This window comes from Notolabrus celidotus, chromosome 1 (genome assembly GCF_009762535.1).
Source record: "Notolabrus celidotus isolate fNotCel1 chromosome 1, fNotCel1.pri, whole genome shotgun sequence".
Classification (NCBI taxonomy): domain Eukaryota; kingdom Metazoa; phylum Chordata; class Actinopteri; order Labriformes; family Labridae; genus Notolabrus; species Notolabrus celidotus.
In genome coordinates, this window is record NC_048272.1 from 22,648,054 (window position 1) to 22,667,185 (window position 19,132).

The 19,132-nt window shown below is 41.4% G+C and overlaps 1 protein-coding gene across 1 annotated transcript in view; it reads left to right on the forward strand.

Moving 5' to 3' along the window:
* The first annotated feature begins 6,152 nt into the window (after window positions 1-6,152).
* slmapa (sarcolemma associated protein a) overlaps window positions 6,153-19,132 on the forward strand; it is an 86,499-nt gene continuing 73,519 nt past the window's right edge. The window contains 1 exon segment of the mRNA XM_034695588.1: window positions 6,153-7,826. Coding sequence (XP_034551479.1) covers window positions 7,629-7,826 — 198 coding nt within the window. The 5' untranslated portion in view covers window positions 6,153-7,628.

A 19,132-nucleotide genomic window follows, 5' to 3' on the forward strand; every position in this document is an offset into this window, starting at 1 on the left:
GTCTGTTTTGATAAATTCTGTTAAAAAAAACACACTGTACCTTTAATGCATGAAAAATAATCATGATAGCAACAAGTAGGTTTTCATTTAATGAGCTAATCTATCATATGCTGCTTAAAGAAGTTATCCCTTTAAATATGAACAGCTACAGTTAGAAAGTTAAAGCAATAAAGGACGTCACAGTTAGTGTGTTTCTGCAGCTGTGTTGTTTTAATGAATAAAAGACAATAAAAAGCTCAGTTCACTCTGCACATAAAGCTCCCCCTGCGTCTCTGAGGTTTTATATCATCAAGATTCTTTAACACAACATCTTAGATACATGTGAGCACGTGGTCCTATTGGGGGTCTTGGCAGGTTTTGTGCGGTCTTAGGACTGATGCGGGGATCAGTTCAGGATCAGGCTGATTATCAGTCTGTTCCAAATATACCGGAGTGAAAGACGAGACAAGGACTGAGCAGCAAACACAGTCTCTGAAGATCAACCAGAGGAGGAAGAAAACTACATCAGCAGCTACACACTGTTTGCTCGTTCTTCCTCTAAGAGTCAGAATCATAGACATGAAGGTCCACTGTAACCTGGCCCAGGTCTTGGTCACAGATCCTGGTCCCAGTCCCTGCAGTATTTTATCCATCCCTCCCACAGAGAGGAGCGAGGGAGCAGGGGACCAGCTGTCACAGCACTAACAGTCTGACTAGACTGTATAAGTATGGACGTAGTATCCGTAACGTCACCCATCTGTTTCTGAAGAGCTGTTTTGAGGCCAATCCTCGGCGGCAGCCATATTGCTGCTGTTGAGCGATTGTGGCGTAAAGACGCGGGGTTTGAGCCTCCTAGCTAACAGCTACAGCGTTCCCGCCTGTCAATCAAGTCAGCTGTCCCTCACATTGGAAGACTTGTAATCTAAATATCTTTGAAATTACACCGTTATGAAAAAATTTGCCCCCCTCACAGTGTGTGCCGATCCAGAAATGAGCTATCCAGACTACACTCGTCTTTTGTACCAGGCAGTAAACATGTTTATTTCTCCTGTAAAGATCGGCTTTTTTGAATTGGTGTGTATGTGGTTTCTGATACTTCCGGAGCCAGCCTCAAGCGGATCCTTGCTGAACTGCAGTTTTTAGCACTTCCGCATTGGACTCATATTTTTAGACCGGAGGTTGCCACTTGATCCTACCAAATGAAGGCCAACCTATCGCAAAATACCTAAAAGGCAGGTGTAACGCTCATTGTCAGGCTTCATTATATTGTCTCTCTGATGGCTCTGTAGCAGCTTTTCACAATTTACAGCTAAGAACGTCTTTACTCATCTCATCTTTGAAAACCCTCATATCAGCTACTGTCTCTTTAAGGCCTCCCCAGCATTCCCGAATGGCTTTCAAAAGCCTCCTCCACTGCTGCCACAAAGTTGTGTTTCTCTATTCAAAACGATAAATTGGTTGTCTGTTTTAGATCCCAAATCTGACTAGGAAAGTTTAGAAAGGGACAAAAAAAATCTCCAGTGACACAGAACAGAACACTTCTGTTTCATATTGTTCGTAATGCTCTTTAAAGGAAAGGATCGGAAATAAATTACTCCATCACACCTTTACCTCACGATTTGAAACTTTGCCCACGTTTCGTATTCAAATCCAACATTTTAACTTCATATTCATTCACAAAATATTGAAAAAGCATAACACCACCCCTTAAAAAAAGATCATTACTCATCTTTTTTATTTTACAGATAACATATTTGTTTGTACATTTTCATTAGTTTAGTAGATCTATATCTGCATTTTTTAAATTTGGTTAATAAGACTTTATATTTTCATAAACAATTATGTGGGTGTTTGATTGAGCTCGTGTCTTATCTCAGGTATGATTGAAATAAAAGTTTTCTTTGTGGAGTTTGAAAAACAGAAAAGATCGTAAAGCTACTGTTACCCCTTTTCAACCGAGGCAGTTTCAGGGCCGGTTCGGAGCCAGTACTCAATTGAGAAACAGTTTTTTGTGTTCAAACGTGTCTGCCATCGTTGTTATTGTTAGGGAAAGTTTCCCAGTGCTGCTGGGAAAAGCGGCCATGTTGAAGTGATGTCATGACGTGGCTCTTCCACGGGCACGAGCGGGTGGAAAAAACAAACGGGTGCGGAGTTGGTTCGCCAGTTGAACCAGCTCTGAACCAGTGGGAGCACCAGCCCGGAACTAAAACCAGGTCGAAAAGGGAATTGTGAAGAACTATCTGTTTGTGATGGTTTTGACGCCCCCTGTGGTGAAAACGATACCTCTTATATGCGTCGTATATGCAATCGTGTCATCTGGCACTTACACCCCCTCACTGCTGTTACATGTATTAAAAAACTATGATGTAAAAATAGTAAGTTATTTCTGATGGTTTTGTTTAAAGCATCTTGTTGTCACAGTGTATTTATGTTTTTTTAAGTTTTTTTTAAAAGTTTTTTTAAAGTGTTTTATTTGTTTTATTGTTTTTATTTTATTTTATTTTTGACAGTATTTTATTTTCTGTGTGTTTTAACTTATTTTACGGCACTCTGCAGCACTTTGGTAAACTTGATTGCTTTTTTAAAGGTGCTGTATAAATAAAGTGGATTGGATTATATTTCTATGTTTGTTCTTTTTTTGCACCAAAACAATAAGCCACATTTCCTCCAAGTGTTAACATGATTCAGGTTATTTTGGTCTGCACTATTTCTGTGCTTCATCAGTCATTTGGCAAACATTAGCTGTATCTCTGTCAACAAATCTAGTTTGCAATCTCAGATAATGGAAGCATTGTTCCTCGTCTTCTCTCTACTCGCCTTAATTAAGGTGGATTTGTGTCACATCTTAGGCCATCGCTCTGTTTCATCCATCTGTTTGCTCTCAGTGACCGAGCCATTAGAGGATTTAGATAAAGCAGACTTAATGTCCCTGACTCAGACTCAGCATCGGACTATGATTTAAGAAGTAATTAAATCAAAATGTGAGCTACACTCAGCGACGAGGATGTGAGGAAGAAAAATTCTGCAGAACGGCAGTAACATAAGTGTTTATGTATTCAGTGAGAGGCTGCGCTAAAAGGATTGAATTACTCCATGTTTTGATGGTAAAAACTTTAACAACAGTGGATCAAACTTATGCATCACAGGAGCTTCTTGTCCTCGAAGGCCACCGTAGCTTCACCGACAGGAGGGGTGAGAAAGGGAGCGTTATGATCTAGAATCTGACCGCTAGATAGCGCTAAATATTCCCATTTCTACACACTGTACCTTTACAAATTGATTCAAATCAACCAAATCAATCTGTCAGGATACTTATCCGCTGTGAAGAATCCGCTTTGCATTTTTTCTTTTTTTGCACTGTCTACTTTGTTACTGTGAAACTTGAATTTCCCCGTTGTAGGACGAGTAAAGGACTATCTTATCTTATCTTATCTTATCTTATCTTATCTTATCTTATCTTATCTTATCTTATCTTATCTTATCTTATCTTATCTTATAGGCTCAGTGTGACACACTGGGATCCTGTCTAGTTCAGATAGTTGCCTTGAAATTTTGAGTTTTGACAGCTTTTTCGTTTTATCAGTGAAGAAAGAAAAACATGTACCAGGAGACTTGATGCACTGTGTCAATTGTCTTGCTTTGACTTTCCTTGTTATATGCTTTATAAATCAACTTTTTGACAAAAAATAAAAAGCCTCAGTGAGCCTGAGACGCAGCAGGACCAGCATTAAAGGTAGAAGACTTATTTTCATGGACGTAACTGAACACATCAGCTATGAATTATACATGTTTTGTGTTAAATGCTGACGTGAATAAATCAAATGAGCAGCAGTGATGTACTGTGGTGTTTTACCTTCCCTGTTCTTCTGTCTCATCCTGCATTGATTTGGTCTCAGCTGTCGGCTCATCAGAACACAACAGGGACATTTGTGGAGGCTCGAGCAGAATCTGATCTCATATAACCCCTCTCCACCCCACCCTGCTGTCCTGGTCTGTGAATCAGATCACACAGAGAGAACCATTGACTGGAAAAACCCGATAAATGATGTACACATATCACATCGATTCTTTAAAGTTACATATATGGCAGGCAAAACTAGGTGAATATCGAGCTTACACAAAAGCTGCTGCAGTTGCTTTTTGCAAATGTGTTTGAAATCATAAAAAAATACAACACAGACAAAAATAACGTGAAAAGTTAGGTTTTTTTAAAAATATTTTATTTGTAACTTTTTAAATGTATCAACAAGACAAAACAAATACAATCGAACAGGGGCTCAGACGTGAAATAAAATAAAATTGATAATTTTAAAAATATAAATAAGTTTATAGAAAACACATGAAGAAAATTTGAGTTGAAATATAATCTTAAATGACAAAATAAATGAAGAAAAGTAATAAAATAAGTAAATACAAATACATACAAACAAACATGCACACACATGCATACGTATGCATACACATGAAAAGTTATGTTTTATTGCCATCGTAGGGACAAAAACACATTTATCTGTCATTAACAGGCTTGTGAATTCATACAGTAAGCTAAATTATTTACGGACTCATAAAGAATAGGATGTCTAAAGTGACAGTGTAAAGCAGGGGTGTCAAACATACGGCCCGGGGGCCAAAACCAGTCCGCCAAAGGTTCCAATCCGGCCTGCGAACGACTTCCCAAAGTGAAAAATGTACAGAGGAGGCATTAAAGCTAGGGTTGGTAGTCATTAGCTCACATGCACGAGTGCCGCTGATTCCAGATCGTATGATGGTGACTGATTCAAAACCGGTCCTCAGCACATGGTTTGTGTTTTGCACTATGTCAACTGATGTCTCACTCAGTGGTAAGAAAACCCCAAAACATTATTATAGTGAAAGTTAAAAACACAAACAAACTTGAAATGTACGCGCAGGAGATGGGCAGAACACAAGGACAGGATTTGATTGGTTTCATAATTTGGCTTCTGTTGGCAGGGATTGGTTGGTGTTTCCCCAGGTTTACTCCGGCTGTAGATAGCTGCTTTTTTTCACGCTCTTTTAAAGAACACATTATGTATTTGTCATGTCATGTTTAACTTGTCTTTTAGGTTTTTACCTTTTGTGTTGTTTTTATCATTACTGTTATCCCTGACCCTTTACCCCTCGAAAGGCTGTGCCTTTTGCCAGTTCGTCACTGGAAATAAGAATTTGTTCTTAATGTCTTACCTGGTTAAATAAAGGTTACATAAAAAAATAAAATATTGATTGCCATCGGACATAAAGATATTTTTTTAACAAAAAGTTTATCTAAATCTGACTACCAACCCCAGCTTAAAATAATACAATACTTGGCCCCACTGTGAGACTCATCATGGAGAGAAAATACAACAGCTGTTTTTTTTGTAGGTTTACTTGTACTTTTTTGCACTAAGAGAAAGGGAAAAATTGGAGTTGTCCTTCTTTATAGGTAATTATGTTTTGATGGTCCTGGTCTGGCCCACTTGAGATCAGTTTGGGCTGTGGAACTCTCTGCCTCTGGACATCAAAACGGCAAGCTCTCTGGGTGTCTTTACAAGTAACTTAAGACTTACCTTTTTAATCTAGATTTTAATTTGGAGTAATTTATTTTTAGCCATGGACTTGCATTATTATTTTAAGTATTTTAATCATTATTATTTGAATCATTTCTTTAACATTCATTTATCTTATTTAATTATTTATTATCTTTGTATTTCTTGTATTCATCTGATCTTGTTAACCCTACCTTATTTTTTAACTTTTTCTACTATTAGTTATTTATTAATTCTACTGTATTGTTTATTATTATTTATTTATTATCATGCCTTTCATAATTTTACCATTGCTGTTGTTTTCTGTCTCTCTTTTATTTTGTGAATTACTTTGGGCTGCATGTTTTTTTATATGAAAGGTGCTATATAAATAAAGTTGAGTTGAGTTGAGTTGAGTTGAGTTGAGTTGAGTATGAAATTAGTTTGACACCCCTGGTTTAAAGTATTAAAAAATGTAGATTCTGCAATCATAGGCTGTATAATACAGGCTGCAATGCGAAGAAAGCTCCCAGCAGCAGCCTGTTGAAACAAATCTCAAATAGTTGATTTCCACCAAAGACCCGCCCTTAACAAGGTAAGTAGCCAATCAGAGTAAAAACTATTCTAGGCTGGCCAATCAGAATCCGGGGGCCTAAGCCACTGCTGGCCCCGCCTCCATACACCCCTGATGGCAGTATGGCGGCTGGGACTTGCGGAGGAGGAGAACAACTTCTTCTGGATTCCTTCCATAAACCTGAGGGCAGGCGGCGGGTATAACTCACTGTGTCACGTCTAACAAAACCTGGACTGAAATAGACGACAGCGGCGCAGTTTGTGGCTCCTACCGAGATTTTTCCTGGGAGATACCCGAGCTGGTGTGATGCGTGAGGACTCCGCAGAAACTCCCCTGATTTCTGCTTCTGTCAGTTCCGGCTAGCTGCTCGGTAGCTGCTCGGTGCATGCTAACGCTCCTCTGCAGGACTCCGGAGAGGCAGAAAGACGGGCTAGCTCACCGGGTTTATAAGCTTCAGGAGACAGGGATGGCATTTCGCCTCCACTGGGTAAGCGAACTGGTTGAGAGGGGAGTGGAGAACACCTTTAAACACCCGGAGGAGAAGTTTGTCAACACTCATTAGCCTAGCGTAGCCTAGCTTGCTGGTACAGCGCCAGAAACCGTTAGCCGACAGTTAGCTTAGCATGTGCATTGGCGAGCTAACCAATTAGCATTTTAATTACACAGACGAGACATGCTAATCCTCTACATCCCGGGTCAGTGTTGTGGAGCCTCTGCACAAGCTAATATAGACAAATAGAAGGAGCTTTAGTCAGCAAACATCACTGACTGTGTCTGTTTCAACTCAGGGCTGCTCCTGGTGTAAGAGGTGAGCTGTTGAGGGAGTGGTGACTGTAAAGGTTCCCTGCATCAGGGCAACACTGTCAATTACATTATGACATTATGATAATAACAGATGATTTGCATGTGAGACCTTACTGAAAGCCAAAGGAGTGTAAACCAGTTGTGGTGTAGGTGTTTAAGACCACACACCACCAGAAAGGGCGCTATAATTGAGTTAACTGCTCTATTGATATCAGATGTGTTCTTAGATGGTTAACTAATTCGATAAGTAATACCAATTATTGGCTTGAGCTGTGGCTATCTTTGGAGACTAAATATCAGCCTCACCGGCTTCCTCTCCTGCTTCAGATCTGAAGTAGTTTGATGGACGTGGGAGGCTGTTTGCCAGACTGTCAGTGCTATACTCAGTCATGTCTTGACACATGGCACCCTGGTCTGTACATAGTGCCTGCTGTCAGATGTGAGTCGTTATGTAGCTTTGGCAGATAGTCAGTGAAGGGAATGTCTTGTCTTTTTATACCTGTTGGTTTGTTTTTATTTTCAAACACAGACGAGTCTTGTTGGATCAAAGTGGGGAACAGCCCGTACAGCGGACAATGTGTATCAGTTAGTGCCTAGAAGCTTTGAGGACTAACTTTTCGGGGCCTACACTCAGGCCAAAGATATCTTTGATTATTCATTGGGGATTGTAACAGAAGACTGCCACTCTGGATCAAGAAAACCTGTCCCTCGTGTCCGGTTGGAGTAATACTCTAAAGCCAAAATCAATGCCTTCAGCGCTGGCCGTGTTCGCCTGCCGACCAAACTCGCACCCATTCCAGGAGCGACATGTATACCTGGATGAGCCAGTCAAGATCGGCAGGTCGGTGGCGCGGTGTCGACCGGCACAGAACAACGCCACCTTTGACTGCAAGGTGCTGTCCAGGAATCATGCTCTGGTCTGGTTCGACCACAAGACCGGCAAGGTAAGAGATTGAGTCGAATGCTTTGTGATGTTTTCCCCTCAGGGTTCACCGTCCTCTGGATTTGTCGTGAATCTTCACAACTTTGTGTCAGATCACCTCCAGCGAACATGCTGCACGGGCTGAACCCTCACGCTATATTTAAACACACTCACACATGCACTGTTTTACATGAGAACACCTCTGAGCAGGACTTTCTCTTCAGCTCTGATCCAGTTTGTTTATGGTTGCGTTCACATCAAACATGTTTGTGCATATATTTTGCTCCCTGAAGGGACGTCTGACTTTGAACTTGGAGGGTAATCCCAATTGAGCACAGGAAATGTCAACAAAACTCCAGGGATTATGGAGGACACAGATGCTGATCTTTATGACAGAAAAGCTGGAGAAAGGCAGAGTCTGGATCTGATTCTAGATTTATGTGTAACCCTCCACAAACATAGCTTTAAGACCCTTAACAGTTTATTTAATTACTGACTCATAACGCTGAATATCGGATCTGGAAGACAAAGCTTTCTTTACTCTAAAATACATGGAGCCTTTAAGAGCTTATTTAAGTTATAACATTGTCAGCTATTTCACCAACTACAGCTGTGAAGGTTTGGATGTTTCTCAGGATGAATGTGAGTTTATTTCAAGGCCAAGATGAGCCGCCTGTAAAGCTAATGATAGAGTAAAAGTTGTGCTTTGAATGAGCTTTTGAGAACATTACCTCATGTCCCGGTATGTTATCTTTATCTGTCTCATTTAATGTCACATACCAGAGCTGCAAAACAAAGCGGTCATGTTTGGGAACACTAACCTGAAGCCCACCCTGCTCGTCCTTGCTGCTGTCTGACAAATCAGCCAGCTAGAACAAGAAAACCAAAACATTTCACACAAAGGAAAGCTGCAGAGCATTTAAAAGATGGCATATTTACACCTTTTATTCGTATCTGAACGATTCTCCTGACATATTTTGGATGATTCGATGACATTAGACTGCTGTTTGCTGAGTTAAAATTTAGAAAATCAGCCTCAGAGATAATTCCTCTAAAAGGTATTTAACCTTAAATGCAGATCTATCCATTAAGGAGCGTCTGTAGGTCAGTCTTTGAACAGTCGGACTTAATCTCTGTAATTTCTTTAAAACCCACAGACCTGAGATCTGGATCAAATCTGTGCACGGTGGCATCTGTTATTGTGCGCTTTCAGTGTCTCTGTTGAACAGGTTGAACAGGCTGAGACAGCCACGGGATTACCCAGCTATGTGGCATGCAGAGACTTTGAAATAGCGTGTGTGTGTGTATGTGTATGTGTATGTGTGTGTGTGTGTGTGTGTGTGTGTGTGTGTGTGTGTGTGTGTGTGTGTGTGTGTGTGTGTCCGCGGCATGAGCTATTTATAATGACACCAGTAGCGTCATCCTTTCCTCTCTCCAGGGATAAAAGCACGCACACGCACTGACCAGCTTCCACACACCGACGTGCACAGATTTATTGGTCCTGCAGATGAAGCTGTTTATTGTGACACCGCTGCTTTTTAATATCACCAGGTTTGATTATGACTCAGGAAAACGCTGCACTGGTCCTTTTTATAGCTGATCAATTATTAACAGTCAATATAATAAGGCTGGACACTGAGAGGCTTACAGGGCAGACAAAGTCCACTCATAACAGAGACCTAACCAGTGTTTGAATGAATGTACAATACTCCATTGAGCCAAACACAAGAGGGTTTTGTCGGGTTAAAGTCTAATAATCACTTTTTCCATATTACTGAATAATCATTTATAGATCTGCTAAACCCATGTGCCAAATAATTTAAGCCCCTACAGCCTAAGTTGAGGTCTAGCAAGATGTTTCAAGTCCAGTCAGACTCTGGAGAAGGACCGCTGGACAGCTAGAGTCATGTGACCAAGGTTTTCCCGCGGTAATTACTGAATCAAGGATTCTCCTCCTCCTCTCCTCATCCATGTTGTCTTTCTGGTCCTCTGAAAACCTCTGACCTGTTGACTCCAGGCATGGCTCCTGGAGGTGGTTTGTGTTGTAGTTAGGGATGGGTACCTTTCACATTTGAACCGATACGGTACCGATACCCGGTACCTGGGATTCGGTACCGGTACTCAACGGTACCAATTTTCGGTAGTTTTGTGTGTTCATGTGGTAATAATATTAATTTTTAAAAAATGTGTTTAATTAACCATATTTATTTAATTTAACATGAAATGAACAGAGACAGGATTATATAGGTGATTAGATATATTAGCCGACACGTGCTCGTGGTTCTAATTGCTCTTTCGGGAGTTTATCAATGAACACACGTGAATGCCTGCGGATGTGTAAAAGTCAGTTCTCCCGTCTCTTTATAATAACAGGACACACAACTTACTTGTTGGGCATTCACGCACACAGAAACTGTTATAAACAGGGCAGGTAGTCGGAGCGAGAGGGTCAGTCTCAGCCATAGACTGTATAAAATAAAATTTATCCTCCTGTAGTTCTGCCTCGCGGTGAGTGAGTGCACGCGCCCATCAGCTGCAGGCTCCGTTTGGCGTGCGCCTGAGCAGATGCAGAGAGTAGAGAGCAGAGACGTCCACCCGATCAGACTGGAACTTTATTACAGGGCGAAAGTATGGACAATCGCCTCCTCTTCCACTCCCTCACAGTCACAGGGATGTGTTTAGGTACCGAAACATGGTACAGTTTGATTTTACGTGAGTCTGTACTCGGTAGTACCGACGGAATTTGGTCGGTACCTATAAAAGTACCGAATTCGGTACCCATCCCTAGTTGTAGTTAAGTGAAATACGATCTGGTGATAACACAGAGTGTTTTATTCTGAAAATTAACCAGATGTTTTCATTTCGTTTTGGAGACAGACTCCCTTTACCGCTCCATCTGCTCTGTTGAGATTTATGTGTCGTGCTCCGGCGTCCGGTAAAAATAAAATTCTTGTGTCTCTGATCCGGAGGGCTCAGACCTGCCGGTCGGAGTCAGAGACACAGCCAGAAGGCAACGGAGCGGATCTAGTGAAAGTTAACACATTGACTAGAATAGAAACTTATCAGATCCGGTGCTGTAACAGATCGCAGACAGCTAGACCACACAGTTAACGTTTGTGGTAACAATTCCATAGACAAGATCTCAGAGAAGCTTGTGTGATCAAACGGGACTTTAGAAGATAAACATGGAGGGTGATTGATGTTGTCAGCTGGTGTTCTAGCATGCAGCAACAAACAAGGAAAACAATCTGGGTAAATAACGACACAAGCTGTTCCCCGTCCGCTCCTCTCATAGGTAACTGGAGGTATTCCATCAGATGTTGTCCTACCAGAAATCGTAAATACTAAACATGTTTGGTATGTAGTAGGGATGTCAACAAATAATCGAGTATCGAAGCTATCAGGGAGGTGTTTTAAGTTTAAAGCATGTTTCGATGTGAATCAGCTGACTGGAGGTGTTGCTCAGAGTGGAGAGCTCAGCTGGGGGCTGCGGCTGAGTGACAGGTCTCCACGAGTGCTTTTTTTCTCCACCGCCGAACTAATTATGACCCGGTTACTCTCCCGGCTGACACCTGGCCGCGTTCACATGCTTATTTTTCTCAGTAAGAACGAGTAGACAGAAAACTGGACACTGAGAGTCTGAAATATGTTTCTGTTCAGTTCCCTTGTTGAAGTCTGAGCCTTCACTTTTATGACTGCATGTCCGTGGAGATTATGAGCCTGCTCCTCACAATGCTGTTCAGCGTATTTAACATTTTAACCACCTCAATGCGATCCGTAGATATTCAATATTGTCAGTTATATACATTATGTTGTGAAGGAAAAGTTGATTCAGGGGAAAAATGCATTCGGCATTGTTTTTGACATGGAAAATGTTTACGTTTTTTTAAATGATTAATCAATAATTGATCATTATCATTTCCAAAGATTGATCACGGAAAATACTTGAAATTTACATCCCCAGTATTTAGGCTTTGACACGACTTGGAGCATAAAAATAGAGACACCACACACCTGAGGATCATTTGGACGAATCAGGGCACAGCGAAGGAGGCAAACTGAGCCCTAAATCTGTGACACATCGAGTGTGTCGCCAGCCTCAGTTATAGAGTCATGACCAATCTGAAAACATAGAGATTAAAGCTGCACATGGGATACTTTTGAACTCAAACTATGCCACAACACTTAACACAAATAAAAAAACTCATGTCTTCTGGCTTATCTTAAGAAACTCTGCCTGATTATGTCACTGAGCACATTCCACAGTGACCGCTCTCCAGACAGTGTGTAACACCTGCCTCTAAACATGCACACAGCTCGGCATCTGTCACAGCGAATACTGAGGCAGGCGTTCAGGTTATACATGAGGCAGCTTCTGACCGTGTGTCTTCCTGTTTGTGGTGCATGTAGGATGTTTTCTGTGATGTGTCGCCACAGAATGTCTCTTTTAGTTCCTACACCGGCAAACGTCCGCACGAACGAAAGAGTCAAAAGCAGAGTATGACGGAGAGCTTTTGGTTTCAGCACACGGCGTACAGTACATCCTGCTTGGTCTAACTACGCCGGTGTCTACATACACTAGTTAAAATGTGTCTCTTGCACAAGTTTGAGAGTTTGTATGAAATATCTCTGCACCCGCTCCACCTGTGTCAGAGTTACCTGCACAGGGTTAAAGACATGATGCTTCCTCTTTATTTATACTTTGGCTCCGACGTGTTTACTCACCTTCTGAATCCTTTGCTGTCGACCACAGAAAACTTCTCTGGCTTCATATTCAGCGACACATCTTGTGATCTGATGATGAAGTGAGGCTGTAATCGCTTCTTTTGGAGTCACATGGCTCTCAACAGGGATGAGCGTTTCAAACCAAAATACTATTCGATAATCAGCGGCATCTATTTGGCGATTATTCGTCATCGAGCGTGAACCAGCACGGGGACAAGGTGCTGCTAGTAGCGGGCACTGTCAGCCTCTGCCTCAACCTTTGTGTAGGTGTTTCTGTGACGCAGCGTGGCGTGTACGTTTACATTTTACAGCCATGCTCAGTCTCTAGAAATACATGTGTAGTAGTGTGAGATTCTGAAACAGAGAAAATTGCCTGATGTTTTCTTCTTCTTTTGATATTTAATGCAGTTAGCATTCTTCTTATTCTGTTACTTGTGGTTAGCAAACAGCTTTAAGACTTTCTGTAGCCACCTGCTGGCGGGAACACCAAATTACAACCAGGCAACCGGTAAAAACGATGAAAATTGTACTTTTAAAATGAGAAAATATTCAAAGTAACTCTTCAATTTTTACGAAGTGAAAATATTCAAAAAGCATTGCCCATCCGGAGTGAAGCTCTGTTTCTGAATCTGACACCACTAACTTCCAGCGACCGTCGCTAGGGATGTCCCGATCTTGATCTCAACTATCAGATTGCAGCCGATCAGGACGTTCTTTAATTGATTGGTGATCGTCATTTGAGCCGATCTTCTCATCCGATCATTTATGTCCGCTGTCACTGAATATGATTTGCAGCTGAAGGCTAACGAACGTTCTGAGATCGCTTAACCGTGTTAACATATGAGAAAATAATAAATGAGACATTGATCATGAACTCTCTACTTTAGCTATTTAATGAAGTTAGCATTCTTCTTCTCCTGTTTGCTAATGCGGTTAGCAAACAGCTTTAAGACGCTCTGTAGCCACCTGCTGGCGGCAATACTGACTTGCAACCAGGCACCAGGAAAACTATGAAAAATGTTACTTTTTAAATTATTTTTATTTTTTGAACATTTTTATTAGACTCAGCCAACATCACAAAACAACAATGCAGCCATCAGACTCAGAGACAAAAAAAACAAACAAGAATTTTGAAAACACCTAGTCCATAGTCCGAAAGTAAATATAAATGAAAATAAATAGATAGTACACAATTAAAAATAAGTAAATACAAACATACAACATAATAATAATATTAAGATTATAATGATTAACAAAAAAAATAAATAATAATGATAATAACAATAATACATATAAATAGTAATTAGGATAATAATAATAACAACAATAATAGTAATAAAAATCCTCACAGTAAACTTCAAAGAAGAGAAATTGTGCTTTAAAAATGAAATAATATTCATTTTAACTCTTCGATCAGTTGGAAATCATGCCCCATCCGGTGATGATTTGCCAAGTGGCTTCTTGTGTTACCCAGAATCCCCGGTGTCTAGGTCTGGCATTGTCTGCAAAGTGTTTTTTGTTTGACTGTCACCTTTTCTTCTTTCTCATTCCTTCACAAGGGGAAACTGAAATGCTTCCACACGCCAGCTTTAAAACAAAACCACTTACCCAGAATACCTATTGTGTCACTCCGCAACAGGTCCACATGGAAACTGCTCCAGGACTACTTCTCTTTGTTCCAAACACAGACCTGCTCTGCCTCACATTACCTCATTACCTTAGGTTCCTCTTTCGGCAGCAGGAACAGTGCTGGTCACATGACTCTGCAGTTTGAGGTAAAGAATAACACTTTGCTGCAGGATGTTGAAACAGAGTTTAGAGAGTCCAGAGCTTCAGATGTGGTTAATAAAAAGTTACCTGGTTCTTGTTCTTGCTCAGCAGTTTTGACCTCCATCTCCTCGCGGTGTGATATGTGCTCACTGGAGAAGGGCAGGTGTGATTGGTTGCCTCCTGTGATTGATGAACCAATCAGCCAGCTCAGTGATCCAGCAGATTGGTTTATTATTGATGTTATAATTCTGTACATCCTATGATGAGACTCCCCTCTCTCTCCTGAGCAACAGATGGTAAAACCTGCTGTGAGATCAACCCAGCATCGTTTTTCACTTCTTAGACGGCTGGAAAAATCACAACACAATGACATAACGTCTTCTGTGTTTGGTGGTTTTATTGTTTTGCAGCCAGACTGAAAAGTGATTAAGGCCTGAGACCTTTAGCACTGTGATTAGATTTTATGTACTGTATCTAGCTGGTGTCCTGGTTTCCTGCTGAGACTGTTTCCTTGGTGATGGCTACTGTGAGGGAAGGATGGACATGGACACAGCTGGTGGGACGAATAACTAAAGGGGTCCTAGAGAGAGTTAGTGTTTAAACAGCAGGTTAACCCAGGCGCAGCTGCTTCTCTCTGAACCCTGGAGGTCCTGGGACTGGAGTTTGGGAACCGCCTGATCTCAGGCCAGCGTAACACCCTGCAGTCCAATCAGAGGACTAATCTGAGAGCCTCTCAGACGGTCAGACGAGGTGTTAGGGCTTTGCCAATTACAGTAGCTTACCTCTCCTGCTCTGAGCTTTTTCGCCCCAGACTCTAAACCATCAATACCTATTTTCTTTTCATACTGTTTCTTTTTATCATTTCATCACCGCTAACAAATATCAAACTGAGCTGATGTTTGATTATGTTCTGCTTAAACAAAACCAGGAGCTCAGCTGTTTTTCTCTGTCTGTGGTTTTAAAAGTAAACTAAATACTTACCTTTTTTAATCTGTTTTAATTTGGAGTAATTTATTTTCGGCCCTGGACTGCATTATTACAATCATTGTTTTAACAACATTTATTTTTATTTGTTTAGTTGTCTATTTATTTATTTATTTATTTATCTGGTCCTTTTAACTTTAACTCATTTTTATTTCAATATTCAACTTTCATACATTCAATCATGCAGCCAAAGTGCTTCACAAAAGAAGTAGGGAAGAAATTTCAGAAATATAAAATAAAATAAAATAATTAAAATGAAATTTGAATACTAGAGATGCACAGAAAATTTGGCCACCGAACATTTTCGACCGAAAATGGCCCAAAAGTGCATTTTCGGTTTTCGGCCAAAACACTATTTGGCCATTACAAACACAGCTGAAACAGAATGTTGTGATGACGCAAGCAAAAACCGCGTCTGGACTGCTTTGTGCAAAAGCGAGTCCTGCAGCGCAGATCATGAGTTCCCGGCAACATTCACTTCACACCAGTGGGTCTTAATGGAGAACATTCCCTCTCTTCGTGCCCACTTTGAGCAGATAACTAAAGAGATCAGCTCCTCTGATGCATCTGTAACAGACGTTATTCCTTTAATTGCAGCACTAAAGCGTCTTCTAAGCAAAGAGGTTGAGACAGACCATGGCATGAAAAGTACACTCTTAGAGTCTGTCAGCACACGTTTCACTGCGACCTATTCGGATCCTCTGCACTTCACCCCGATGGTACTTGATCGGCGTCATAAAGATCATTACTTGGATGTGGGAATAAAGCAGCGCACACAAGAAATGATCCAGGCCGCGATCGTGATGGATACGCAGAACCCGCTTGGAGACGGAGAAGTGCACCGCAGGGGAAGGAGAACAGAGCGGCCTAGGGGCAGGGGCGTGTCCAGACCTTTTATGACCGGGGTGGCCCAACTGAGGCTCTCAGTTGTTATATTCCCTTTCACTTAAAAAAAACCATGACAAAGTGACATAAATCTTATAAGCTTAATTCTTTAAGGACTTACAAAAGATGTTTTTTCAAAGTCACATTTGAGGATAAAGATCCTAGAAAATGCCTGTGCAACACAAACAGAAAATGCATGGCTTAAAGTTTCCTGCTTCCTCCTGTTGGAGTCATGTTGGTATTTTAAGATTATTATCTAAAGTTCACAAATTACAGTTTTACCAATAGAGCTAGGATAAAACTTTAGTTGTGTGTTCCTGCACCTGTACTTGTATCGCTGTGTCTCAGGGAACTAATCGTCCGCTCTGCTCGCATTTTACGATGCATAAATATTGTCTGTGCTCTCACAGCAGTGTTTGTGAGTGGGGCGATGCTTTGTCTCTGACCAGCGGCTCTGAGGAGGAGAGGACCCACACGGTGCAATTCATATTCATGTCAGTACACAGTGAATTTCTCGTCTTGTTACTTCACTACATGGCGTATTGGTGAAAGTGTTCTTTGCAAGACCACATCTTCCAGTGCAGGTATTATTCTTGTCTTAAATTTTTTTTGCTTAAATGATTATTCTCGTCTTAAATTATTTTGCTATACAGTATATCATCCACTCACTCAGCCTGTAGGGGCGGGGCTAACTCAGACAGACAGGCATCTTCCTCATGCTCGTACGAACAGATCTGTTGCACCATTAAGCGGTTACATATCCTGCAGACAATACTGAGAGTAGTGAGGAACTTAGGGACAAACTCTGAGTAAGACATTTCTTATTCATCCTTTCTGTGTTTTGTTTTCTGCACTATAAACTCTTTAAAAGACACTTCTCCAACTCCAGATGTATTGTTGCTTTTAGCTCTCTGCATGACATCATCAGACATATTTTGGTGTTTCATTTTGTCATGTGTGTCCCTTTTTAAATAATTAACAGAGCTTGAAAGAGACATGAAAAGAAAAGGGAAAAGAGAGTGTTTGACATCGGGCAGGTCAGTTAATCGGAAATCGGAAATTAATCTAAAGTGACATTCAGTATTCACTTATCTACTCTCTGCAGTGATGCTTTTGCTAGTTGTGATCACTGACATTTTCTAAACTACATGAATTACTGTATTCTACAATAGAATCATAGACAGGTATTAGGGGAAAATCCAAGAAAATTTGAAGCTCTGAAAACTTGGAAACACACTTCTAAATTCCAACATTTGGCTAAACGATCCAACTCTAACGCCTCGATACACGGCGAGCTTCTTCTAAAGTAGACAAGCTGAGGGACAAGAAACAAACAGAAAAACTATTCCTCATTCTCTAAAAGCTACACCTCTCTAAAACCAGCCCAGCCAGTTGGGGTCTGTCCTGTCATTTATAAAACTCCTTCAAATGTTCACAACAGCTGCTTCACAGGCACTGCTCACTACATCTGGATTGCTAGACTCATAAGTCAAGCTGAATGCCTGTCAGGTGCCGTAAACCTGACTTACGGCCAAATTACGACTACCATGTCTGGTCCGTCTCTGATCCGTCACAGCGCTGGATCTGATAGATTTCTATTCTACTCTATGTGTTAACTTCCACTGGATCCGCTCTGTTGCATTCTGGCTGCGTCTCTGATCCGGCAGGTCAGAGTCCTCCGGATCAGATACGCAAGACTTCTATTTTTGCCGGATGCCGGAGCACGACGCATCAATCTCAACAGAGCAGATGGAGCGGGACAGGAAGTCAGGCACCAAAACAAAATGAAAACATCCGGTTAATTTTCAGAATAAAACACTCTGTGTTATCACCAGATCGTATTTCACTTAACTACAACAGCAAACCGTCATGATGAGCGGAGCCAGGCCTGGAGTCAACAGGTCAGACCTTATTATTACCTCGGGAAAACTTTGATCACATGACTCAAGCTCCGTGCTGCGTTCCAATGCTGCAAGCGGTGAGTGTTGATGGACGAGAGAGCACGGAGCCCAGATCTGGTGAAAGTGCTGTGTTAAGCTCATAGACTGTAAAAAATATGGACGTAGTATCCGTGACGTCACCCATCTGTTTCTGAAGAGCTGTTTTGAGACCAATCGGGAGCGGCAGCCATATTGCTTCTGTCGAGTCAGTGTGACGTAAAGAGGCGGGCTTTGAGCCTCCTAGCCAACAGCTGCAGTGTTCCTGCAGGCAGCTGAGCCTCTCATTGGAAGACTAGTAATCTCAATAACTTCGAAATTGCAGAATTAGAAAAAAATTCACCCCCCTCACAGTGAGAGGACATCGAGAAATGAGCTATTCAGACTACACTCGTCTTTTGAACCAGGCTGTAAACATGTTTATTTCTGCTGCAAAGATCGTCTTTTTCCCATTCATGTGTATGTGACTTCCGGTACTTCCGGAGCCAGCCTCAAGCGGATCCTTGATGAACTGCAGCTTCTAACACTTCCGCATTGACTCATATTTTTAGACCGGAGGTTGCCGCTTGGTTATGCTACAGTAAACAGCACCCTGTAACTCTTTATAACTCTTAGATGTTGTTGGAGTTTGAGCGTTCGTTCTCTGCCACCAGAGTGAATGACGTTCAAGACGTAGACTATATAATAAATGTAGTCTCCGTGACGTCACCCATCTGTTTCCTGAAGCCAATCTTCGGTGGGTGCCATATTGTAAATGCTGAACTCAACCTAACTTCTGTCGAGCTAGTGTGAGGTAAAGAGGTGGGCTTTTAGCCTTTTCGCTAACAGCAAATGAGCTATTCAGACCTAAACTGTTTTTTGAACCAGCCTGTAAACATGTTTATTTCTGCTGTAAAGATTGTCTTCTTTAATAGGTGTGTATGTGGTTTCTGGTGTTTCTGCAGCCAGCCTCTAGTGGACACTCGAGGAACTGCAGTTTATAACACTTCTACATGGGCTTCATATTCTAAGACCGGAGGTTGCCGCT